Genomic DNA, 26,943 nt, shown 5'->3' with positions numbered 1-26,943 from the left:
TCAAATCGGATTTAACCTTGAAAAATAATTCAGTTCTATTCCAGTTAAAACTTCAACTGATTTCAATTGATTATACTTGGGAAACCATCGGGTGATGTAAAATTGCTAGAGTGCAGCCTTCATGAAATTATCCCCCTTTGACTTCTTGCTACATTGTACTCGTGTTTTACGGTCCATCGTACATAGGATTCATGTGATCATTATGAGGCCCAGTTACCCTCATTGATTTCGGCCTACAACATACCACGCGGATGATAATGGGAATGGTGATTAAAAGAATGATTCCCAAGAGGGAAAATGTAATAATAGCCCATAAAGGAAACGGTTCTTCTGGGTTTCCAGGTGACTGCGTGGATATCAGTTTTGATGTCAAGATTCCAGTGGATGAAGGTGCATTAGATGCTGCTTCTGATGTAAGGTCGGTAGTCGGTAAGGTGGTCGGAGGTAGACGCCGCCTTGAGACAGACATTATATTCGATAAAGGACCCGCGTTGCCAGCCTCATCCCAGGCTCGTATCATGAAATAAAAGATAGCGTCCGAGTCCTCACCCGGCAGAAGAAAAGAGATTGATTCAAGATTTCCTGAAGAAGCGACTTGAGAGAGGTTACCGACTATGAGATCTGTATCGGTAATGGCAGGAGCAGAGGTGAAATTGGTTCGGATTTCGGTAAAGTTATCGGAGAAACGGAGTTCGTACGAGGCAGCTGGAATAAATTGGGAAAGTAATACATAAATAAAAAGAAAGATCATAACTTAATGTCGAAATGCGAGCAGAACGAAATAATATAATGATAATCATACCATGGATGTGAAGACGAAGGAGGCGATTATACAATAGAGTAAAGTGCGATAAAAAAAATATATATTACTGAACACAAAGCAAGGTAAAAAGTGCAGTAGGTCAGTAAGGGCTGTGAATGAGATCAGACAAGGAATGAGAAAATCACGTTTTTAATTTTTTTTTGTAATTTATCTTGAGGTGGGAGTCAGATCTCCATACGAAAGTAGCAATTTAATTGATAGTGACATTGATGTGGTCATTTCTTCATTAAAGGACAAGTCCACCCCAAAGAAAAGAGAAAAATCCAACGAGCATAATACTGAAAATTTCATCACTTTCGGATGTAAAATAAGAAAGTTATGTCTTTTAAATGGTGACGTTAAAGGTCGGTCCTAATGTACATAACCACTGAAAACTCGATAATACATACACCCACCCAGACACGGACATACCCCCACACACCCCCTAAGTCACCCAAAAGAAGAAAAAAAAACGGTAGTTGTCCATTTAAACCTGTTTTACCTGTTCCTTGGTCCAAATCATCCCCTACAGCCATCCATGTCAATGTTACATTTCTATTCTCATCGTAAGTTCTCTCAACGCTCGTAAAGTCAGTGATCTTAGCTGGTGCCAAGATGTCAATATTCAGATCCGGGGAGTAGTTCTCGACTTGGAAGACACCAGCCGTAGTGGTAAGTTGGAACCCTTGAGGGGGTCGTGGAGTGGTTGGTGTCCCCGCGGCTCTCTTGGATCGCAATAAAGTATCTGGATCAAGAATGAAAAGAAACATGTCATAGATCATAGACGATGGGTTTTGAAAATATATAAATGTCTTTTTTTTTTTTTTACTACAATCCAAAAACAGATCTTACACAATTTACATGGTATAAATAAAAGTAAAAGTTTAACTTAATTTTCTACAACGATCTCAAGAATACAGATGAAAATTTGGAAGTAAAAATTTAACATCTTAGATCATGACCAATGAAGAACTTTTTTAACATTAGTTTGATGGTCAAACTTACTGTTTGATGAAGAGGTTGTTATTCCGTTTACATCTACTTTGACGCCATATCGTCCATTCGAAGAGAAGTCCAGGAAATAAGCCGAGTAAATGCCGTCACCAGTGATCAAATCAGCTCCTGAAATAATGAAAAATGAGTGCATTTGACTGACGTTTGTTAGGGTTGTTTATTTTTATTTTCTTGTATTTATATGAGGCTTGTTTATTTTATTTATGCATCCATTATCTTTCTAATTTATCTATCTATCTCTCTCTATCTATCTATCGATCTATTTTCTATCTATCTATCTATCTATCTATCTATCTATCTATCTATCCATCCAGCCTTCCATCTTTTTTTTCTTTTCTTTCTTTCTTTCTTTCCTTGTTTCCCTCTTTATTTCTAGCCAATTATCTTCATTTATTCATCTATGCATTATCACCATCCCTTCCCTTCTCTCAATCCCCCCTCTCTCTCTCTCCTACGAACAGACCAGACTGTATACATGTATACATGGATACTCCAAGTTCCCATAAATATAATTTTCTACAGTTTTTCTTGATTATACACTGATTCACCGATCGTTACTGAAGGCTAACCTTTGTGCAAAGAACTTAACCTAAAGGAAATTCAGATATCTCACTGAAATGATGATACAGGTATTTTATTTCACATAATTGCTGCGTATAATACTAACCCATTCCATTGTCTTGGAGTTTGATGACTGTCTCATTGCCCGTTAACGTGCTCTCCACTGTGGCAATCACCGTCGCATCGATCACGGGTTGGTAGTTGGTATGAACATAGGCATAGACTTCTACCAAAGGGAATGACGTGTAGTTTACTATCTAAGAGAAACGAGAGTGATATATTTTGAGAGATAGTCTCCTTTCTGGCAGTTAAAACATAATTACGTGATTTAAAGAATACTTATAAGTTATACCAGACTCTATATAGCATGGAGAAGATAGATAGACCGATGTTTGATTTGGATCGATCTGAAATCGAAGTTGAATAATGAATTAATTTTTGTATTTCGATTTCTATAATCATATTCGTGATATATGAATAAAGAAATGTTAGGGTACATTACCATTATCAATTAAATGCTATAATAATCCTAATTATGAACGTTTTACTAACATTAAATTATTTTCAATTTTGTATTCTTTTATTTAACTAATGGTGAGAATGAATACAGTGAACAAAAAATGATGATTGAATGTGACAAGACAAATCATTTTCTTCATTTATCACTTCATGCCTAGCATTTGAAGTAAAATCTAATAAAATCATGAAATGAAATGGAATGATGTGTTTACGCTACCGTGAATAGAAAGAGTATAATGATCTAGTTGCTCTTATACTGCATGTATCTGCCTGTCTCCATGCACTGTGCATTTGCAATAAAAGGAATGAAATCTAGACAAAAAGGGAAAATAACATGTTCGAGATTGAGAGGGATTACAATTGATCATTTGAAGAAGATGTAGATAATGATTTGTGATTTCAATTTTGTGCTGGTGTTGGTGTCGGAAGCACAATTCAAGATTTCCCTCTGTTTACCATAATAATCAAAATGACATTACCGATATCCAAAAACCCATTGAGATTCGTCCAAAGATCATTTCCATTAACATTAAGACGATTTATGCTCCAAAAGTATACCTATACATTTAGAATACATTTGTAGTCAAATGGATATGAAAATGAGAGAAGTTAATGAAAGATTAATTTTGCAAAACAAGTAAATACATGTGAATTGCGAGAGGTGGTGGAAATACAAACATACTGACAAAGACAAGGTAAATTAATTAAATCAAGTTTTTTTTTCAGAAAGAAATTTATCCATATTGTGATGCACCCGACCAAGGGGAGGTAGATGGAAATGATTTTATTCCTTATACATAATAAAGGGGGAAGAAAGAATTAATTTTCAAGGAGAGTGAAAATGCAAATAAAGAAATTCATCAGTAAACCAGATAAAAGCATACACGAGGAGCAACTGAAAAGTTCTGAGCCTGACTTAGAAAGAACGAAGATTAGGCAATAAAACCTTTTATATTTTTTAATCCTACCCACAAAATTTCTTGGTCATATAGCGATACTTAGTCTGATTTTCAGAGTCTATAAATAAACAAACTTGAGATGGCCTTTTAAAGGTTGGTGACATGTAATTATGTTTTTGATTATGATTATAATGTTATTGTTAATTTTACATGTATTAATATGATTTATTGTTATCAGTATGGGGCCAATTTATACAAGTAGTAATGTAAAATATCTCTCTTAATGTCAATGATTTGCATATTTTTAATTGTGGAATTAAGTTTGAATTTGAATTGGATGCTTCCATTATTTTGACGCTCTTTGGTATCAGGCTGATAGCGTTGAACCTAAGTCTCATCCACAGTCAAATTGTTCCAAGAAATTGGATGGGTTACCCTCAAGGATCGAGTGCCAACTCTGAGCTGGGATCATGCCTTTCATCTGCAGAAACTTGATGACAGCTCAATACGCAGGTTTGTCCATTTTTTTCATTGGACACCTGATACAGACATTCTAGGAACATGCAACATAAAACTAGATATTGCAAGAAATTTAATAGGTAGGATTAAGAAATGTTAAAGATTTTTATGGCCCGAGTTTGATCATTTTTATGTTAGACTCAAAACTTTTCAGTCACCCCTCGTATATTATACTGAAAAAATTAAGACTGAACCCACCTTTGCTCCTAAGAAGCTGCTAACAACAGGAGGATAGACATCCTTAGAGCGTTGTTTGGAATTCACATCCACACTCACTTCTTCAACGAGAGTATGGATGTTAACGATTAAAATGATCCATTCACCAGGCTGGAAGAATTCGACAAATAGGTCACAACACATATTATATCTTAGATTCATGATAAGCTATAAAAATCGTATGCTTTTACGATTTCAATACAGTAATCGAAGGTGAAAGATATGAAATCGGTCAATACAAGCAACGTATGAACATAGTAATTTTGCCAACATAAACGTAGTTTTGGTAAGAACTTTGTTTGTTATGTATTTTGACCTTGTTTTGGAGTATACAAATTAAAATGCTTGTATCAATCTCCGAAAGCCATGTAACAGGTATGTTTCATACGAAAGACATTCATTTTTATCTTTATAAACCAACCCATTTTGTCATTGCTTGTATACATGTTTATATATATATATATATATATATATATATATATATATATATATATTTATATATATTTATATATATATATATTTATATATATACATATATATCTATTTGTATATATATATGTATATTTTTCCAAGTTTTAAAAACAATAGCAGGTTTTATTAAAGAGAAGTGTTAAGTTCCCGGACCTTTAAAACACGAGGTCCGGCGTTCGGATTCCACTGGAGTGACCTTTTTTGGATTTAAATGAATTATCAAATTCATGAAAGAATTTGATATATTAGAAATACATTATTCCATCCTTTCCCTTTCCCTTTCCCTTTCCTATTATTTTTTTTCTTCTCCTTTTTATTTTCTAGGTTGCTGACTTTTTCGTGGAAGGGGGGGGGGGTTCAAAGCGTCCATCTGTACGCCAGCGCACAAGATTGAATTTAAATATACCTCTGCCACATCAATGGAGATGGTGATGATTTTCGAACTTATATCGATATTATATTCTGGATCGGTGCTTTCTATACTGGTTCCGTCTGGCCCTGTCACTGAAATGGTTATGATGGAGTTAGCCGACCATGTGAATGTCATGATAGTATCCAATCCTAGAGAAGCATCGATCATGATCGTGGTGGTCTCAATCGAACCGGGATCTACTTTGACTGTTTTACTCTCAACCTGTAACGTATGAAGATCGGAGACATCTAATCAATAACAAAACATTAATCTTAATAGCAAAGTGAAAACATAAATATTGAGATACTAATAAAAACCGAAAGCGAAGTCGTGACATAGTTTTGCTCCTTGTCTTTAAGTCTCTCACTCACCGAAGACCGGATTATATTTGATAACATTGTAATTCGTCGTTCAAGTCATTACTCGTTCCCGAACTCGTTCATCGTCATAAATCTGGCTTGTTCAACACCTTTCCAAGAAACGTACTGGTGAAATGTCCTCCTTCCCCGTAGTCGCTGCAAAACTATGGAGGTCACACGGGCCTAAATACAACTGGTAGGCAAAAAATATTCATTCGACCCAATTCTCAATTTTTAAATTTGATATTGCTGATTGAAAAAAAATGAATGAATATGACTGACAATCTAACATTGATTCTAGGGAGGGTACCTACTGAACTTCCTTTTTTCCAAATTGGAAAGATATATCATCACTATGGAACTATATTTTTACTGGCGGAAGAATTAGGACCATTTTACTCTCTCAAGTGATGAATTTGATCCCTTCAGGTGTAGTCTTCATAAATGCTGATTTATTTTTAAAATGAGCCGGTCGAGGTACCCTTTTCTGGTCAGATATGGAATGTCAGACATTTATCCTATTCAACCCTCGAATTTCCTCCTTATTTTTTATGAATTCTTTTTAAGTGCCACTTTAACACACGAGTCTATGGAAAATGAATTAGGCCTGTGATACCTGGAATCATCTACCTCTTGCAGTAAAGATGGCCTCCTCTAGGTGTTGACCAGTTCAAGACCCGATCAAATAGAGAGCCATTAAATCCCATTTATTTTGTTAAGAGGGCAATAAATTGCATGGACTAATTCTGAGGCGCTGAATTATTGTAGTGGCCCAAACAGTGTGTGCGCGGCGCTTTAATTGCAACCGAAAGGAATTAAAGGTATATTGGAAGTTTCCTCCTGGAAATACATGTAAAAGTTTTTCCATGGTATTTTCGTAAACCGTGAACGATTAAAAAAATAGAACCAGTGGAGCGCCTCTGGCAGTCTCACCTGCATCACGTGATTCAATATAGCAGCAGTGCTGACTTTGAAAACCACTATAAAAGAATTATTTACAAAAAACACCATTCATATAATGATACAATACTACGTTCATTGACAATAAATGACATTGGAGCTTGATGCGACCTAAGACTTGTCAGTGATATTTGATTACCCCTATATCCACATTTTATAAACTATATCTATAAACTTTGAAACTGATGACAGCAATCTAATAATAACCTCCAAAATGGCCAAAGTTCAATTACCTTAAATGACCTTTGACTTTAGTCATGTGACCTGAAACTCGCAAGAGATGTTCAATGATACTTGATTACTCTTATGTCCAGGTTTTATGAACTAGACCAATACACTTACAGAGTTATGATGGTAATTCAACAAATACCCCCAACATGGCCAAAGTTCATCGACCTTAAATGACCTTTGACCTTAATCATGTGAACTGAAACTGGCACAGGATGTTCAGTGATTCTTAATCATCCTTATGTCCAAGTGTCATGAATCAGGTCCATAAACTTTTAAAGTTATGATGGTAATTCAACAGATACCCCCCAAAATGGACAAAGTTCATTGACCTTTGTCATGTGACCTGAAATTCACACAGGATGTTTAGGGATAATTGATTACTCTTATGTCCAAGTTTCATGAATCAGATTCATAAACTTTCAAAGTTATGATGGTAATTCAACCCTCAATTTGGCCAAAGTTCATTGACCCTAAATGACCTTTGACCTTGGTCATTAACCTTCGATTAAGTTTTGGTGTTGACGCCGCCGCGCCGCCACCGTCGGAAAAGCAGCGCCTATAGTCTCACTCTGCTATGCAGGTGAGACAAAAATGACAGATTCCTTCTGTTTATTAGATTTTCTTACCTGTCTTGGTGCTTCAGGAATACTTTGAGGCCTTGTGGCTATTATTGACACAAAAGCAGAGATGACGCACTGTGCGCTTCCACCATCAGGACAGGTATACGATGAACCGCCTGTCATCTGGGCCAGTTCCTCCATCTGAGTATCGGCTTCAAAGAAGGCGATTGTGTGTATAATAACACTTGAATTCTTGATGTCATCCAGGGTATCAGCTATGAGGGGTTCCTCATTTTCCTCTCCGTCGCTGAGGAGTATGAGATAGGTGCCCCGGGAATCCATTCCATTGTATTGGGCAACCTTTAAGTATAATTCAGATTTAAAAGCTATATTTTTGTCTCCATGATCACAAACATAAGAAGAGTATAGGCCTACTTGTAAATCGTACAAGTGAGAGAAATGTGTCGTGGTTAGATGGGTTTGTACTGTATATCCCTCACTTTCTAACCAAAAAGAATTTCATCAACATTGTGCTGCCATCAACCCTGATGAGATGGTACGCAGCAGGTGCCACGTGCTTAATTACAACAGGAAGGCAAAAGATATTCATTCGACCCAACACATTCGATTTTTTTTTTATTTGATATTTCTGATTGACAAACGTGTATGAATAAATATGATTGACAATCTAACACTGATTATGAACTTTTCCCAAATTAGGACCAAATATTGATGACTTTGGAACTATTTGTTTGGCTGGCGGAAGAATTAGGGCTGCTTTACTGTTCCCGATGATGAATTTGATCCCGCGAGGAGATGTCTTCATATATGCCGATTTATTTTTAAAATGAGCTGTCTAAGGTACCCTATTCTGGTCAGATATGGAATGTCTGATATATATCCTAACCTCTGGTATTAAGCATTCAACCCTCTAATTTCAACTGTATTTTTTATGAAATTTTTTAACGGTACCATTTTAACACATGTTAAAATGTTTTATTCGCGAGGTCCCAGCAGGATTCATTTCTTGATATTGCAGCTCGAGCGAAAGCCGGTGTAATAACTGAGCGCTTACTTTTCTATATACTATATGCGCTATGATGAAAGTGATCCTGATGGTCGACATGACGTCACCTACTCGATGTTTCTTTGGCATTTCATTATATGAAATAGGCTACTTTGTTCCTCATTTTAATATAAGACAAAGTTGATTTCTCGTTGAACGCGCGGAATTGCCGTTGTTGGAAACCTAATGTGATTCAAACCCACTTTTGATGCGTTGGTCTTGCTGATTGATATAAAGAAGAAAACACTGACATACCTCAATGCCACCTAGAATACCACATCCAATACACGTAGCGCCATTAGCAAAAGTTGGGAGTCTAGAGTTCATTTCATCCCTCGATGTAGCATTGGTGAGTTTAGTCATGTTCGAATCCACTTCGGATTTGAAATTGAACTCGACAATGCCCACGTAACTATTGTCAGGTACTATACTGTTGATGAAGTTTTTAGCCCCTTTGATCATCTTCTCAAAACGCTCTCCCTATTTAGAAAATCAAAGAAATGAGCACTCATAGCGTATTTTCGCAATCACTAGGCAGACGCTTTCTACAACGCACCAATCCCTTTTAAAATGCAAGTCAAATCACAATGGACAGCTGAGAGGTTTTTGTCGAAAGTTGGTGGACGGGAGAGTAGATCGTCCGAACATTCGGGACCGGACGAAAAATTGCAAAATATGTCGTTAGTTCAGAGTCGAGAACGACACTGCTGTTTTGATTCACCGATCTTCGACAAATAAAGTTGTTTTGTCATTGAAGGGCTTTTGACAAAAGATTCTCTGCGTAGTGATTGCGAAAATGCTCTAATTAGGGACGCAAGATTAGATACCCAGGGGGGGGGGGGGGGCTGGAAGTTTGGGTTGATGCATTTTTTGTTCACCTTTCAGATATGGACCAAGTGGACCAAATTTTTTTCTTTTGCTTGACTGTATAGCAAGTCAAGTCAAGTTTTTTTTTTTTTTTTTTTTTTTTTTTGGGGGGGGGGGCAAAAACTTCCAGCCCCCTGGATATCTAATGGTGCGTCCCTTAGAAAGTCAAACAGTACAGCACAGGAGGCAGTAAATGGATGACGTATATTTGATATGGGTCACAAAGTTCGAAATTCAGAAATTGTAGAATACAGGGCAAGAATGAAATTTCTAAGACAGATCGGAATCAGGATATAAACAGAAGTTGATTATAAAGGGCTAGAAGTTTGATTTTAACTTCATCACACCGAGTCTTTACTACCTCGGTAAATTAGTGCTATGCTCTTAAAACTCCATAGGAAGACTTGATTACATTGACATTAATCGGTATTTTGACGATTTTCTTCGCGATAACTTTTTTAGTTGGGAGACCTAGCGGTCAATTATTTGTTTTATATACATGTAGTACGTGAATGTGAATATGGTGATATCGAAAAAATGAATGATGATGATGGTAATAATGATGATAAACAATAATAATAATAATAATCATCATCATTATCCTAATGATGATGATGATGAAGATAATAACAACTTTGAAATACTTGACTTACATCCATAGACCCACTGGTATCCAAGACAAGTACAACCCTAAGAATTCCTCCTGGTTGAACCACAATAAAGTTTGGTGAAGTCTCTGTATCCTCTGGCAATGGAGGACGGTTTCCATACTCTTTCCAATCATCCGATTTCCTAATTACTTCCCAAACGCTCTGTCCGTCGCAGTTCCAATTCTGTAGATTAGGAGCCATTTTATTGTGCCTCCTCCCCTCATCATCTGCTTTTATGTCGCAGAACGTGTCAATCTGCACATTCAGAAAAATAATAAGAGTAAGAACATTTAAAATAGACACACATTTATATTGGTTAAACCACACAAAACTTTTCCAGGTCAAATGGCTCATTAACTTGTCCCCTAGGACAAATGTGAGAGTTAAATGACACATTAAAATGAGTCAATAGACATGTATGTGAGTCGAATGATGTATTCAACTATGTGCGTCGTATGGCACACTTATGTGTGACATGACACACAAATATCACAATGACACACCTACATGTATGTTCATCACTAATTATTTGTGTCATTTCATATAAAAACGTGTCATGGGACACACAAAGACAAACTAAATATGTAATTTCCTAAACTTTGGTCTAGTTATTTGACTTATATTAATCATTTGGAGGTCACATAGGTGTATATCACTTTAGCTGTAAAAGTTGTTTGTGTGTACATGGAAATTGTATGCAGAAACTAAGTGCTTTCGTTAAATGATTAGTTTCTTGAAATGTACTGTATAAACCACCAGTTAGAACATGCCATACTTTCCATTCGAATATGTGAATAAGAGAAATGTACACACACACACACCCTCACACACACGCACTCTCCCACACTCACCCACACACACATATATATATATATATATATACTATTCCATGTCCATTAATTCTCTCTCTCTCCCTCTCCATTCTCTCTTTCTGACTTCCCTCGCATCCTTCCGTTAACAAAGATACGTGAGAGGCACTGACGCTTATATATCAACAGAAAATCATAAGGAGAAATAAAAAGAATAAAAATAAAAACAGGACGTTTATGCACATATTGTTATTGCTTGATTGTACATCCTGTTAAGTCGATTGTAACCTGAGCGGTGACAAACATTTGATTTTTAATTTTTACACTTTCATTAATATCAGACTATGAGGTCAAGCACATAATTTGGGAACACGGGTCTCGTTTTCATCCAATCTTTTACGAAATGAAACACCACATCAAGGTAATTATTGCACTTCTCTTTAATATAGGCAACCGACAATCAGATTATTATCATATTTGAGATGCATGCAGAGTCAACTCATAAAGCCATTGTAATCCGAATTTTCGTTCACTTTTATCTTCAATGAAATCATGGAAGGCCCATGATGAAATTAACGCAATCACTCGCGCTAACACCAAGAATTTGCTTCAAGCAGGATTGAGCTAATGAAAATTACCCAACACCTGGCTTAAAGTAAACATGTAAACAGTAATGAACATGTTTGCTGGGTAAAACATCAGATGAAATGCATGTTTGTAGTATTCAATATTAAGTATTAAAAATAAGAAGGAAGAAAATTATTGTTTTTTTTTTAGTTAATTCAACCATGATTCAACGATAACAATATCGGATTTCAACGTTCATTTGAAAAATAATAGTAAATAATAATGATAGTTACATTTATATAACACTCGTCACACTTTGTTTTTTTAAGCGCTTTTCATTGCAATTATTATTACCCCGGTCATCGGATCCTGGCATGACCTCACACAATGTATGCATTTCCACCATTCCCTGTGGAGCTTTCCAACAAGAGTTCCAAGACTCAATTGCAAGGCATACTACATAGGCTTTCGCATCCTACCGGGTACCAATTTAACACCTGGGTGGGGAGTGGAAAAGTGTGGATTGATGCCTTACCAAAGGACGCTAGGCCGTGGTGGGATCCAACACGACCCTCTGATTACAAGGCGAGAGTCACCACGGCGCTTCCACAAATAATAAATAATAGTAAATAATAATAAAATTGATAAATAAGTTATTTTTCTGTTTTTCTCGACGGTTCTTTGTTTTTGCAAAACTGATGAAAAATGAAAGTGAAATTAAAGAATTGATTAAAAAAAAATCGATGTCAGTGCATATCATCATGATCATTAAAAATTCGTTAACAATCAAACAACTGAAATGTAATATGGATATTCCTTCTTAGGAAAAATGTGACACTTCCTCCGGGTTCCTGCATCTCCTTCCCATGATAAAAGTTCATACGTAACATATGAATACATTACTATTTTAAAACATGCGTACACGTAGTAATACATACAGAGTATATATTTTTTTGTCTTTTAGCACTGATAATGATAATAATGATTATAGTAAGGGTTATATTCTGGGTGTTACATTTTGTTGATCTCCATCACAAAATTATGGGAATTTGTGATAATTGGATAGCATATACAGCCATTGGTGACGAAAAATTCATTTGTCCAAAAATGCAATTTTTGTGATTTCGTTGTCATTTTTAGTGATTCTTTAAGAACTTTTATACCAAGATATAACAATCCATTCTTTTCATGAATACAGTTACCACCTGACTATCCTAATCAATGAAAAATAACATTGTCGTATATTAGGACAGTCAAAAGAGGACCCTTTTTGCTGGGCGGATCGCTCCGCTCGCAACAATTTTAAAAACTGACATCGATGACGAATTTTGTCATATTCTCCCTCTTCGAAAATGTTAGCTCATTGTGCATCCTACAGCAACCAAAACACACTTAAGGAGACGCAAAAAGGTTTCATAATAAGACAAACATTGACATTGTTAGAATGTTAATTTTCTATTGTTATCTTTACCCTTTTCTGACAAGGTGGACATCGTGTCGGTAAGTTCTAGTCAGGTGTTACATCAATCGTCAACATGTCGACGAAGGCCAAGTTCTGTTTGTTGCTCGCCATAATTATTATTCCACTGCTCCACCAAAGGACCGACATCCATGCAGCGTCGTGCTCTCAGGACTTCAGTCTCAAAATTGCTTTCTGTTCTAAGAAGGGCTTCAGGCATGTTCCTACCGATCTTTTACCTGATCTCAGACAACTTCAACTAGATAACAATCTAATAACGACCATTAAAAATGAGACATTTGCAAGGTATCCAAGCCTTTGGGCTCTCACACTAAGTAGTAACAATATATCCCATATTGAAGAAGGTGCTTTTAAGCCCCTGAAGAGTCTGGGCAGACTTTTGATTGAAAGTAACCCTCATTTACCTGCATTCAAGAAGTCCATGTTTAGTTCTCAAAGTTTGGCGTATTTCGATGCAGCATCTTCTAATTTAGAAACATTCCCGGATGATGTCGTTGGGTTCCTACCCAAAAGTACAGTCTTGATTCTTAACAACAATAAAATACGAAAAATAAACTGGACTAGTTCAAATCCCCTTGACATCGTTTATCTGGATTCAAATGGTTTTCGAGAAATTTCAAGAGGGTCGTTTGTATTAAACATTCAACTTGACACCCTAGATTTATCTAGAAATCCATTAGAATTTATTGAAGCCACAGTTATTTCTTCGTTGCATGTCAAGCGAGTTTATTTGATGAATACAAATATCATGCACATTACACGTAGTCAAATACGGAATTTCTTCCAAGGCATCAGCTTATCAACGTATATTGAGGAATTCGATTTAATAGGCGCCGAAATCCACCAAATCGAAGGATTCTTTTCACCTCTCAACGGAAAGAAATTAGAGAAAGTGAACATTGAAATGAATAGTATTGGTGAGATAGGAAACACTGGGCTAGATGGATTGGAAGGTGTCAGCCAGCTTCAGTTAGGATCGAACAATCTGGGAGTCCTGGATCCAAATATCTTTAACGGAATGATCGCCCTTCGTTCTCTTTCCTTGGATAGCAACAGAATAGGAACCCTCAACGAGGAAGCTACTCCATGGAACATTTCACTCGTAGATTTAAACTTGGCAAGCAATGAATTTAGATCACTCAACAGCTCGACCTTCTATGGACTGAAAACTCTGAGGAAATTAGACTTGAGTGAAAATTACAAACTTCAATTTATTGAAAATGATACCTTTGTCTATTGCTATTCTTTAACGGAGTTAGATGTGTCCGATACGAATATTTTGAATTTTTATTTTCCTTACCTTCCTTTCCTCACTACTTTAATCTTACAGACATCATATTGCCCTGAAAATTTGATTCGACCTGGTAATCTGGGAAATAAAGCGCCCTCTTTAGAAACACTCAATCTAAAAGACAATATATTGATGTTAGAAAACCTGTGGGATTCATCTACCAACAAATCTACATTCTTTGGTTTACAAAATCTATCACGGCTTGATCTTTCAAGTAATACCTTGAATACTCTCCCGCTTGGTTTCTTTCAAAACTTATCTAGTTTACAGAATTTACGTTTGGACAGCTGCTCGCTTTTTGTGTTAGAAATAGGTTTATTTGCTGAACTTAAAAAACTTGCCTTGCTGGGTTTGCAAAACAATTACCTTACAACTATCCCCAGTGGTTTATTCGATGAATTATATGAGTTACAATATCTATTTTTGTTGGGAAATGAATTGGCATACCTCGATGTAAATGTGTTTAAATACTTGTCTCGTCTTGTATATCTTGATGCTTCTGAAAACGGTTTATCAGGACTGAACCGTAGCACATTTGAACCCCTATCAAGTCTAACTGAGGCTGATTTATCTCACAATCCGTTCGTTTGTAATTGTGATCTAAAATGGCTTCCTAGCTGGTTGAAAGGGACATTAGTGGAACTTTTAGAATCAAGAGATACTACGTGTCTCGACAGCAAAGTTACCCTCGAACCATTTAGGGGCAAGCAATTAATCACTTTTGATCCAACAGGCGACTGTGATGCAAACATCATTCTGTACAGTTCTTTAACCGTTGTAGCTATGGTGCTGATCCTTATTCTTTGTTTGATCTACTATCAGAGATGGTGGATCCGATATCGCCTGTTCCTTCTTAAGCTCTGTTTCGTTGGATATGAAGAGATACACGACGACGCCGACCGAGAAGAATACCAATACGACCTCGCCGTCATGCTACACGAAGCAGACGATGAGTGGGTGGATCAACATTTACGACCAGCTCTGGTAGAACGACTGCCAGATTTCAATCGAATCGTATGTGGTGATGAGGAGCTCATGCTTGGCATGTACTATCTTGACGCTGTCCATTACGCCACAGAACAAAGTTTCAAGACAATTTTTGTGATCAGTCGTGATGCTTTACGGGACCAGTGGTTCCTCATGAAGTTCCGAACTGTCCTTGATCACGTCAACGATGTCGGTACAGAGAAGATGATTATTGTATTTGTGGAAGATATCGCAGAGGAAGAACTTCCTTTCCTAATCAGATTGTTTCTCAGTGATCATAGGCCATATCTTATTTGGCCAGACGATGAAAGAGGACAATATTACTTCTGGGAGGAATTGGTCAAGGATCTGACGATTAATCTCAGATGCAATCACCTGGTACCACCTAAATAAGTATCATATGTCTATAATCGAAATGATATACATTTTGTAACGTGACCACTTTATCCAAAGTTTGTTTAAACATAATTCAACCAGAACATGCTAGCTGTACTTATGAAGGAGGTGACGTATTTGAGTTGAAGGGAATACAAAATAAAAGATCTACAGAGAAGCTATAGTAAGTGGGAGAACGGAATGAATTATCACGATATAAAATGTATAAACAATAATAAAAGCAGGCTTTTATATTACAGAGGAATGCAACAACAAATGCACGTTTTTGTGTATTGTAGAATTTGTAACGCACTTAACAAATCAAGGTAATTATAAAAAAATATACATGTATAGACAGATAGAGATTCAGATGTAGGTATATTTTGGTTAAACTTGAAGCTAGACTATTTTTATACTTTCAGGAAGATCGTTCCATATTTTTCAGACTACTAGACCGGACACTGGTGAAAGATCATTTTTCATTGTCGAGTTTTATAAAATAAGGGAATTTGAAATATCATTATTCATTTATTCAATCCCCCTATGAATGTAAGACTTTTTTTAATTCTTAGACCTAGAGAGATATTACGTTGTAAATAAAATGTTAAAAGTGTATATTTTTTTCAAATAAGTTTGTATTACATCCATAAAGAGGTTGTTTCTATATCTTTACTATTTTTGTTTTATTTAAATTGTCATTATTGTTAATGCATCATGTATTTGCTGATTCAATACAACCTTACAATAAAGTCTCTTTCATATAAACATGATATTTGGCAATCTATGAGGAAGTTGTCTTAATATTAAACTTTGATCCTCTATTGTTGACAGAAGATATTCCTCAAAATGTTTGCTATTGGACGAACTAATAATTATATGTAAATAATTTACGTGTAGATGCATGCGTATACACTTTAACATTCATGACATTACGTCATCGGTACGTTTCATCCCATAATTGCACCATATTCTTTTTTTGTTCAATTACGGTGTTAAAAGGAACACTAGACTGTGTTGTGAAGACCGCTCAAAGCAAGTGTAAAAATGCACCATGGAGTCAACATCAAGTTGCGTTGATACCACAAACGTAATAATATTAATATCACCAATAGGTGCTGAAGTTGAACTTGACACCACACTTTACGCGGTCATCTAACAACACCTTCCTGTGGTGCATGCATTGTACACTGTAAAACTGTGGTGTTAAAACTGACACCAGTTGGTGTCTACAGAGGACCACACCCTGGGGTGTTAAAATTACACCCTAGAGATTGAATATAACACCAATAAGTGTAAATGTACCAACGAAAGTAGTTGTAAAAACACCTATAGGTGTTAAACTAACAATGTCAATTTAACTGGTGTGGTCCTCTATGTAAACCGGTTAACACCACAGTTTTTGCTGTGTATCATGAAAAATCATTTTTGATTACCTGCAATGATTTCATACAAATGGCAACACATTTTGGGGATTTTTTTCTGCTTTCATTTAGGCCTATGATGGGCCCAGTGGCGTACCTAGGATTTTCCACAGGGGGGGGGGGCAAAATCGTCCGCCAAAAAAATTGACAAGCAAAAAAAAAGGGTCTTCAACTTCAATGGAGGGGGCCACTTTTCGTTCGTCAGGGGGGGGGCAGGGATACGGCCCTTGCCTTGCATGGGTTGTGACTCGTCAGGGGGGGGGGGGGCAGTCTGCCCCCCATAGGTACGCTAGTGGATGGGCCCAATTTCTTCAACGAGGTGAAGGGGGGATGAAAAGTCAATCTGATGACAGAATGTGATGCTCATTTGCACCAACAAAACCGATACCAAACCGGACCGATCTTACGTCGTTCAGAATAATGTTATGTCCTCGATCGGTCTGGAATTTGTATCGTTGGTGTGACTGGACTTGACCCCTATTACCTCCCATATTCATCTTCTTATCACCTGTATTACAACTACGACTGCTTTTCTTTATTATGACCATAGAATAATACACATAAATAACAATTTAGAGTAAGCTTTGTCAATCCTTGCTAGGGGGCAACTATCGACATGTATAATTTTGTGAGATATAGATCTACTTTTTTCTTAAGTGAGGAAAAAAAATGAGCAAAACTGAATATCACTTCCATGATGAGTAAATCTACCACCCATGTGTAAATCAGAATTAAAGCTGTATGAATGGTGTGTGTTTTTGCTTTATTGATGACGTTTACGTTTTGTTTATTTTACATGGTATCGCTTTATGTGTGTTAAAAGATATCAAAAGAGTAAATGGTATATTGGATGATATTAATAAGGCACTGGAACAAAATAATGAAAATTCTCTGAAATCATTAATATATTTTTTATAATCTGGACCCCCATTTCCATAAAAAACTGCTATGAAAGCAAGTCTTGTTGCAATGTCAACTACCATGACAACTGAGGAAATTTTGCATTTTGACTGGCTCTACCAATGAAAGGTGATATTTCAGCCAGAGTTGCCGATATCAACTTGTATAAAATGGTGTCCTGAGGCCCGTAACACAAATCTTTACAATCATCATAGGACATCTTTTTTTTACGATCGATAGCATTGACTATACAATGTTCAATATTATTAATCGTAAAATTAAGTGTACGATAAAATTACCAACATTTGCGTTATGGGAACCTGGGCAGCTTATTTATAATCCGTAGACATACAAAAGACTTGTAAAAGTTCATGCATATAATATGCTAATTAGGAATTACAAATAATCGAAAGATATAATAGATTAGTTTATTTTCAGACAGAGTGCAATAATGGACTTTTAATCATAAATCGGGAAATCAAATGGGGGAGTCCCTCTCTCTCTCCCAAAGGCATTGCCCTCCAGAAACAAATAGTTTAGTTTCTTTTTAATCCATGTTACTAAAGCTTTTATTATAAGAGAAAAAAGACTATAAATATATTAACGAAAATGGTAAATAAAAAAAGGAAATGCTGGAGGTAAGCATCTTTATATATACGTCGTTCCTACTGTCGCGCGATCATTTATTCGACCGCCACAGTTAGCCTTTCGTTGTTGATCGCGAATTTTTTTTAACCATTCAAAATTTTTATACGATCATCATCATCAATACGATTGCCACGACTGATCAGATACGATCTGATACGATCTGATAAGATCACTACGATTACTCCACGATGATTAAATATGCCGTTTGAATCGTGGCGCAATTCGTGACAGTGGGAACTGGGTATTGACAAAAATAGTATGTGTTAATATCTTACCGAGTCAATATTAGATGCGAACATTAACGATGCCTTGGCGTCTTGCCCTACGGTATCTGGCACGAATTTGCAAGAAGGTTCGAGTAAATCCGTGCTGGGATCAAGTCCACATAGGTGTCCATTATCATTAACAAATTTTCCTTTAACCTTTTCGGAGCATCTAGTTCCTTCAAAGCCTTTGTATGCTGTTATAGCGTTTGATGGGTAGTAGGGATCAGCGCCGGTTCCAGGTACGTAATCTTCATCGAAAACACCCCAGCGGAGTTTGGCAAACTGACGAACAATCACCTTGCCTACATAAGACAATGTTCAAAACAGTAATTTCATTCTCATGCAGACGACAAGACAGACATTTATATCGTATCATAAGCTTATATGAGTGAAAACAAAAAATCTTTAAAAAAAATGTTCCAAATAGTTGTGTAGTATATAAATCATAGGTGCCATATGAAAAGATGAACCCACTAAAAAACAAGAACAAGTACACACATATTCATCAATTATGATTATATCACTTCCATTTATTTGAATAAGCACTGTGGTTTTTAAAAATACCTTGCTCAAGGTCATATAGGTCGAAGGTGCCGTGACAGGGATCGAAAACTAGACTTTTATGTAGGCCTACACTCTTAAAAATGTTGGGCAACATATTGTCCACGCAACAATTGGTTAAAACTTCATCCAATTCTGGGAAGTTTAAAACCAATAATGTGTGCTTTGGGTGAAAACTACACAGCAATGGTTGAAAACTACCCAGAGTTGGATTATTTTTAAAAAACTTATTCTTTTGTGGACAGTATGTTGCCCAACATTTTAAGGGTGTGCCTAGACAGGCACTCGACCACGGCATCTAGCCCACCTAAGATAATGGAAATTATTGTTTAAGCCTAGCAATCATCCCTGTAATTAGAGGTGTAAGAATAAAATTTCAATTTTCTGCCCCTTAAAGGTTAGGTCTATTATTATAGGAGACACAAAAGTCCCCTTGCCCTCTACCATGCTTTGAGCAGAGTGTAGATTTTCATTTAGAGGATACAGTAGTTTTCTTTCCCGCCGCCACCTGCTTCGTCTTCGTCTGATTTCCGTTTGGTCTCATTCCAAAGGTCTAATATATACTAGTTCGTCTACAACCAGTTCTAGAGGCGGATTTCGGTGGAGGGGTAGGGGCTTTAATTATTGACCTGAATTTTTGAGCCATCCTCATTACCTTTATTTTATAGTGAACCATTTTTTTCTTTTTATTTCGCGGTCAAACCCTAAAAAGCTAGACCCCCCCCCCCTGCAGTTCGTTTACTGAAGTCTAATTTTCAGTTAGGCTGTACCTATTTTGTCTAAAAAATATCTTAGTGTATAAGGTGAGGTTATCTGTTTATTCATTCGACAAAGCATACAATATTAAGAAGACCAAGTGGAAATTAGACCAATTGGGATTAATTTTTAAATTATAGTAAGAATAAAAGTGGGTATTATTAGACCAAGTGTAGTTGAGCAAACGGTAATTAGACCAAAATGATAATAGTCCAAATGCCTTTAGCCAATGTGGTATAGTAGACTATCTGGGAAATAGACCTATTGATTGTAGACCAAGTGAATATATATATACAGTATATATATATATATATATATACATGTATATATATATATATATATACGAGCATTTTGGTTTCCCACGTATTGGCAATAATAAGACATCAGAAATGCGAAACAAATGATAATATTCACGAGTAATGCAAGTTTGCAATGCCAACAAGTTCTGTATTAACTTTCCAAATTCTTCGGGGAAGATTCGTGAATTGACATATATATATATATATGTGTGTGTGTGTGTGTGTGTGTGTGTGTGTGTGTGTGTGTGTGTGTGTGTGAGGGTGTGTGTGCGTGAGGGGGCGTGTGTGTGAGGGTATGTGGATGCGTGCGTGTGTGTATATGGGAGGGAGAAAATTATCTTTGTACAACAGCTTTGGCAGTTCTTGAAATTTGAACATGTTGTGAAAGAAATGAACGAAGAGAACAATGGTAGGCATAGCTTAAATCAAGGTTCCCCAGAGCTATCTACCCTTGGAAAAATTGGTAAGGCTGAAAAAATGTCTCTGCCGGGAATCAAACCCGGGCTTCCAGCCTAGAAAGCCGGTGCCTTAACCACTAGAACACAGAGACGGGTTAGTGACTAGGGCGACTCTAATCCGATTGACTGTCAAATTAATATATATATATATATATATATATATATATATATATATATAACTATATATATATATATATATATATGTATTCATACCTTGGTCAGTTCGGTCTACTACTATCGGTTTCACACTTTCGGCGATCTTCAGGCAGACTGATGATTTGACGACTTTGTTGTGTCTGCGCGCTGCAATAGGTCGTCACACCTGCGATGGGTCATATCACCAATAGCAATAAGTGCCTCAACAAAAGATCAGAAATAATATCAGAGTGCTACCACAGACACCGGCCACGACCCCCCAGAAAACCAATCAGGTGTGACGACCCATCGCAGCACGTAGACACAACCAAGTCGTCAAATTATCAGTCTGTTTGTTTCCTATTTTGTACATATTTGTAATGTTTTTATATTATTGTGGAAATAATTTTCTTTAAAGTTGAATTAAGAAGACGATTCCAAATATTGAGATATTTACATTAATAGCAACCTTACAACCCCCCAAACACTAATAGGTGATTCGACCCCCCATTTTCTTTTTTCAAAATAGTGAATTTGAACGATTTATCCCTACCCATTTTCCCTGAGTTCGCTCCTGCAATGCCTACCGAGACGGGTGTTCTTTGAGTGTGACGTCACCGGGGGGTATTCGGTCCCGGTGTAGTAAACAAGGCATGCAGAGCCGTTTTGTGTACTATGCACGTACTCCTTCATATGGAATAACTGCAGTTGAAGTTGTATCTGCGAGCCATAGAACTTGCAAAGAGGAAATGATTAAAATATTTGTGGCCGTACTATTATTCCAAATATGTGAATTCCCTCAGAATGATACCATAGACCCTAAAGGAATAATTTCAAGGTGAATAATATGAAATTTGATCGAGATCTTCTCACCAGTCGATAACGTAGCAGACGTGTTATTATGACATATTTATCCGCGTGTGACGCGGCTCTTGCAAAAAAACACAGTTGGTTGCGGAATTGCTTTGTGCCGACCGGCCGCCCGCTCCGGCGCAGCTAGCTGTCGAGCTACCTTACCGTTCTTGTTGTCTTCAACCATAGAGATGTATACTAATTACTATATATCTTTCTGTCTTCAACTCACTTCCGAATTGCGTTTGTATGTGTGACGGTGACCCCTAGCGTAATTAAATATAGAAAACAACTCAGAAGGCCGAGAAAGAATACTATACGTTTGGTTCAAGATTGTTCTGTGGAATGAGCTATGAGTGGAAATGATCCAGAGGATATAAAAGTGGAGTCAAAGACAAAAGAAAAGAAGAAAAAACGCCAGGGGATCGCTGCACGGCCATGAACTAAGTCGACATACCAGACCATAACAGTACACTCAATGCCTGGGTGTTGTGTGTACTAGTATTATGCGTTCAGCGCGCGCTGAGCTAGCCGCCGGAATTACTTTCCAGCTACTCACTTGATTGAACATCGTGATAAAATAAATGAGAAATAGTGAAAATATCATTCAATAACTCACTGTTTGCTATCTTACATCATGATTGAAGAGTTCATGGTGGTTATTCATACTGTTTTTTATACAGGGAAAGTAAAGATTTGTACATATCAGTCCTATTTGTTTGATTTGAGTTGCTTTGAAAAAAAAAAGTAAAATATCTTTCTCTCTCTGCATAGCATTTCTGTATGACATTCAGGCACCTCTTATACTAAATTCCCCCCGGTGACGTCACACTCCGAGTGACTTTTCTGTACACTCGTCTCTCGGGCTCTGACAGGTGGCTAATTTCATAGACTTTCAAAGCAAAATATCGAGAAGGCAGAGGATTATTGTGACATGCTATGTGTTTGAACAACTTATATATACTATATATTGTATGTAGAACCTATATTTATGGAAACTCACCCCCTTCTTAATTCAACTTTAAGATGATACCATGCTTGTTATGATCATGCCATTACGAAAAGAGCAGGATTTAAAAGTGTTCATGAGGTCTGAATTGAAAAGCTGTAAAACGAGCAGAAATAGTCATGAAGGGTCAATACAGAACATTGTTCTTTTGTCTGTGTCAGTACAGATGAAAATCCATTCAAACCAAGCCCCTGCTTCTGTAGCGATGGTTCTGTGAGATATCATGGTTTGTGTCGTTGTTTGAAATACCCATGCATGTTTGTTTGTTATGTTTTTGCTTGTCCAGAGGTGTGTTTGATTCCATGTTAATGTTGATGTTAAGGTGCATGAAAACAAAAGAAATTACTGAAAAAGTCACTCATCACCTCGGAAAAAAGAACAGTGACTTTCAATACCGCGTCATTTTGCAACTTTGGAATTTTGACCTTGCCCCACATTTCAAGGCACTGCACCTCCATGTGAATGACAATCATATCATATAGGGTATCATTTAAAAAAAAATTAAATGATCTATTCATTGATATTAATTACACATTGATATTCACTAAAGCCGATGAGGAGTTTTCGGTCAAAGTAAAAACAAAACCGCTGAGAAACTCACTCATCACCACAGAAAAAAGAACAGTGACTTTCAATAATGTGCCATCTTGCAGCTTTTGAATTTTGACCTTACCCCACATTTCAAGGCACTGCACCTCCATGTAAACCATAATCATATCATGTAGGATATCATCTTAAAGAAAATCAAATGCCCTATTTATTGATATTAATTACACAATGATATTTACTAAAACCGAAGAGGAAATATCGATCAAAGTTAGATTTCCAAACTTTTTTTGAGGAGTTTATATATATATATATATGCTCTGCCCCGGCATTGAGCTCTTTTTGGAAACCTCAACCAATCCCATACCAAGTGGATATATATATATATATATATATATATATATTTACATATACATGTATATTATATAACTTTTCCATAAATCATGAAATTCCTAAAATGGCTGGAGTGACTTATGGAGTGTATATCATAAAGTAAATACCACTACAAATAAAAGAGATTAAAGGTAAGATAAAAAAAGATTCACATTTTTGGGGAAAGATTGGTCAACAAAACGAGCTAGGGAGGAAAGGGAAATTAAAAAAATAGTGAAGCGAAATTTAGCTTCCATGAAGATTAAATGATTACTATTGCCATATTTATCAATAAGATAATGTTTAATTATTTTTAAAGTATTCTATGATCATGCGTTTTTTCAGAGTGGGCCGCATATTATTCCATATTCAAAGGGACTTTTAAGAAAATTATAAGATATCAAAATATGATTTAGGTCAATCATAATTGGAACGAGTATCATGCATGAGGATTCAAACGTAGATAGTTGAGGTATCAAACACTGGGAGGAAAGAAATACATGAACATTTTTTGAAAGATATATCATATGAAAATGCAAAAGAATTGATTAAAAAATATTGGAATGGTATATGAAGGTTTAACATAATCAAATGTATTGTGGAAAAGTTTTAGATGGTAGAGTATTTAAATGCCTATACGGGTAACACCAATGCGGTCGTGTATAATGTCATCAATCTGCACGCTTAAAATATTTTTTGTAATAAGGCTCTACCTTTAATTACTATTTGTCTTTGTCAATATCATACATTTAACCCTATCTGTATTCAGAACGATATTATTATTGATTAATCAAATGCATTGGTTCATGATTATAAAATATTTCTTTGAAAAACGATGTTGTCATCGCACATGAATTATTAACGGGTGACGTCAGCAAATATAAATTGTAATATCAATGAATTAAAATAAATCGAAATTAAACATAAAAGGGGGGTCAATCAAAATCAATAGTCTTAAGCACTCCATAAAGTGCAGGGGTGTATTATGAAGCGGGGGGGGGGGGGGTGCACCCCCAAATTTCCTTTTGAGGGGATGATCCAAACACTCATCCCCCAGGTTTCAAGATAGGGACAAATTTAAATTGTAATGACATTCTTCATATTATATTGCATATTTGTTATCATTATTAAGCTCATTAACATACTCATTATAATAATTTATTACCAAAATATCACTATAGTTATAGGCATCATACGATGAAATCAAGTCAGAAAAGTGGATTTTTCTCTCTTAACTCGCTCGCTTGTAAGTTTTTTTTTTTTGAAAAAATAGGAAGGAGGGTATGTGTACACACAAAAACATAGAGGTAACCCCCTAAAAAAAAATAGTTAAAAAAATATTTAAAAAAACTAAATATTTTTTTTGCATAAATCATCACACACTGATATATGCACTTTAAAAAGGCCAAATTTTTTGCTCGCCTGCTTCGAATTTTCAAAAACGTTTGCCGCAGTATGGCATGTTCTGCGACCCCTTGAAAACGCATTTTGACATCATTCTGTCTTCCAACTACTGAAAATTTGCTCACTCGATTCGCTTCCTTGCATAAGGAGATTAAATGAAATTCTGTAGTTTATATCACAACCAAACCATTTCAATAGTCATCGAAAAATATGTAATAGGCCTTTAACTTTCATCACCAAAAGTGATAGATGGCAGCATCATGTACAATGTTTTGTTCCCCCGTATATAGCCCTTGATGTGATTATTACGCATCACTTGAAGGATGTTTTTGGACACCATTCGGTCTTCGAACTACTGAAAATTTATACAACAGCAAAACCATTACAATATAATCATCGACATAACTTTGTTATAAGCCTATAAGTGACAGACGTTAGTATTATGTACACGGTTATATATCCCCGTGTTTGGATGTTCCCCAATTTTTGAATTTGCATGTCAATATTATCCCCCCACTGTCGGACCGGATTTACGCCACTGGCAAAAAAAAAATCATCTTTTCGAAAGTGAGAAATTGACAAGATATAATCGGAGAACACATATGACAGTTAGAGGGGTCAAATGAACGTGCCCGTCATTCAGGCAAGAAGAAAATTTGTAAGCAAGAGTCGTGATTCAATCTCTTCGTATAAAACCTTCCCAATACGGATTATTTTCTAGAAAAGTGATTTTTTCCCCCAAGTTTCTCTCTTCCCTATATAATATTCAGATACTAAATGCCTTTGCCAACCACCTTCGACGGGCGGAGGCATAAAAACACATTAATATCTCACCAGAATCTCCAAATTGATTTTGACGTAGTACAGGGTCGATCAGGAATGTCTTGGACAGTTGGATAAATAGTCCTTCTTGGCCACAATAGAATGGGTTCTGAACGTGAGGACGATGGTTAGACTGTTGATCTGTAACAATAACGTTAGCATTCTCATAGGCCTCCAGCTGTGCAACTTCATATTCTGGTTGTCTGGTCCAGTTATGGGGGACTAGAATCTTGATCGTTCCAAAATAAAACTTTCGATTGGTGGCGGAGAATAAGACGGAAGACCCTTCCCGAAATATTTCCTACAAAAACGACAGGTACAGATTAAGCCTATATTTCATTTCTAAAGTGCTTTATCACAAGATACAAACATATCGAACAAAGAAAACACCATATAAAATTAGTAAAATTAGATAAGATAGATAGGTAGCGCTGTACAATAGAAGTAGCAGGTGATATCTTACCTTAATATTTTCAATGATTCTTGGATCTTCCTCGATATCTTTGTGTATAGCAATGAGAATGGTTCCATATGCTCCATTCTCAAGTTTGATCGGATTAGGATCCTGTTGGGTATGACAGATCTCCATTCCAATCAGCACGATTAAGAAACAATAAAACAAAGAAATCTGGTGATTCAAATACATTGCTTGGCGGTTTGCCTCTGGTTTCATGGTGTCGACTTAAACTGACAATTAAAAAAAAAAAGATCAATTGGAACGTAATTGTTAAAGCTGATTAGTTAGTGTTTTTATTCAATATGGTAGGATTCCTTTTTTGTAGCCATGATCATAAAAATCGTTAGCCGAGATTCAATCGATGTTGATTTCCCTGAGAGGAAGATGCATAATGTACAATGCTACATCAAGTATTTTTGTAT

General features: G+C 36.3%; 1 protein-coding gene across 1 annotated transcript; it reads right to left on the bottom strand.

Moving 5' to 3' along the window:
• Positions 1-26,943, bottom strand: LOC129282339 (calcium-activated chloride channel regulator 1-like). The gene is made up of 12 exons (XM_054918246.2): positions 26,528-26,943; positions 26,077-26,365; positions 18,860-19,152; positions 10,110-10,361; positions 8,845-9,069; positions 7,590-7,883; positions 5,408-5,635; positions 4,513-4,641; positions 2,484-2,634; positions 1,808-1,924; positions 1,305-1,547; positions 1-705 (listed from the first exon to the last, which is right to left on the bottom strand). The coding sequence occupies exons 1-12, from the start codon at positions 26,735-26,737 to the stop codon at positions 167-169; spliced, it is 2,970 nt and encodes a 989-aa protein (XP_054774221.1). The 5' UTR covers positions 26,738-26,943; the 3' UTR covers positions 1-166.

The sequence above is a fragment of the Lytechinus pictus genome, chromosome 2 (genome assembly GCF_037042905.1).
Source record: "Lytechinus pictus isolate F3 Inbred chromosome 2, Lp3.0, whole genome shotgun sequence".
NCBI classification, from domain to species: Eukaryota; Metazoa; Echinodermata; class Echinoidea; order Temnopleuroida; family Toxopneustidae; genus Lytechinus; species Lytechinus pictus.
The sequence above is the reverse complement of the archived record's forward strand: the minus strand, read 5'-3'. Positions and strand labels throughout refer to the sequence as shown.

Coding starts and splice junctions, on each gene's coding strand:
- LOC129282339 (XM_054918246.2), bottom strand. CDS start 26,737: ATGAAACCAGAGGCAAACCGCCAAGCAATGTATTTGAATCACCAGATT. Junction 19,153..26,076: donor AAATCAATTTGGAGATTCTG/GTGAGATATTAA, acceptor TGTCTTATGTAG/GCAAGGTGATTGTTCGTCAG. Junction 706..1,304: donor TGATTTGGACCAAGGAACAG/GTAAAACAGGTT, acceptor AATTTATTCCAG/CTGCCTCGTACGAACTCCGT.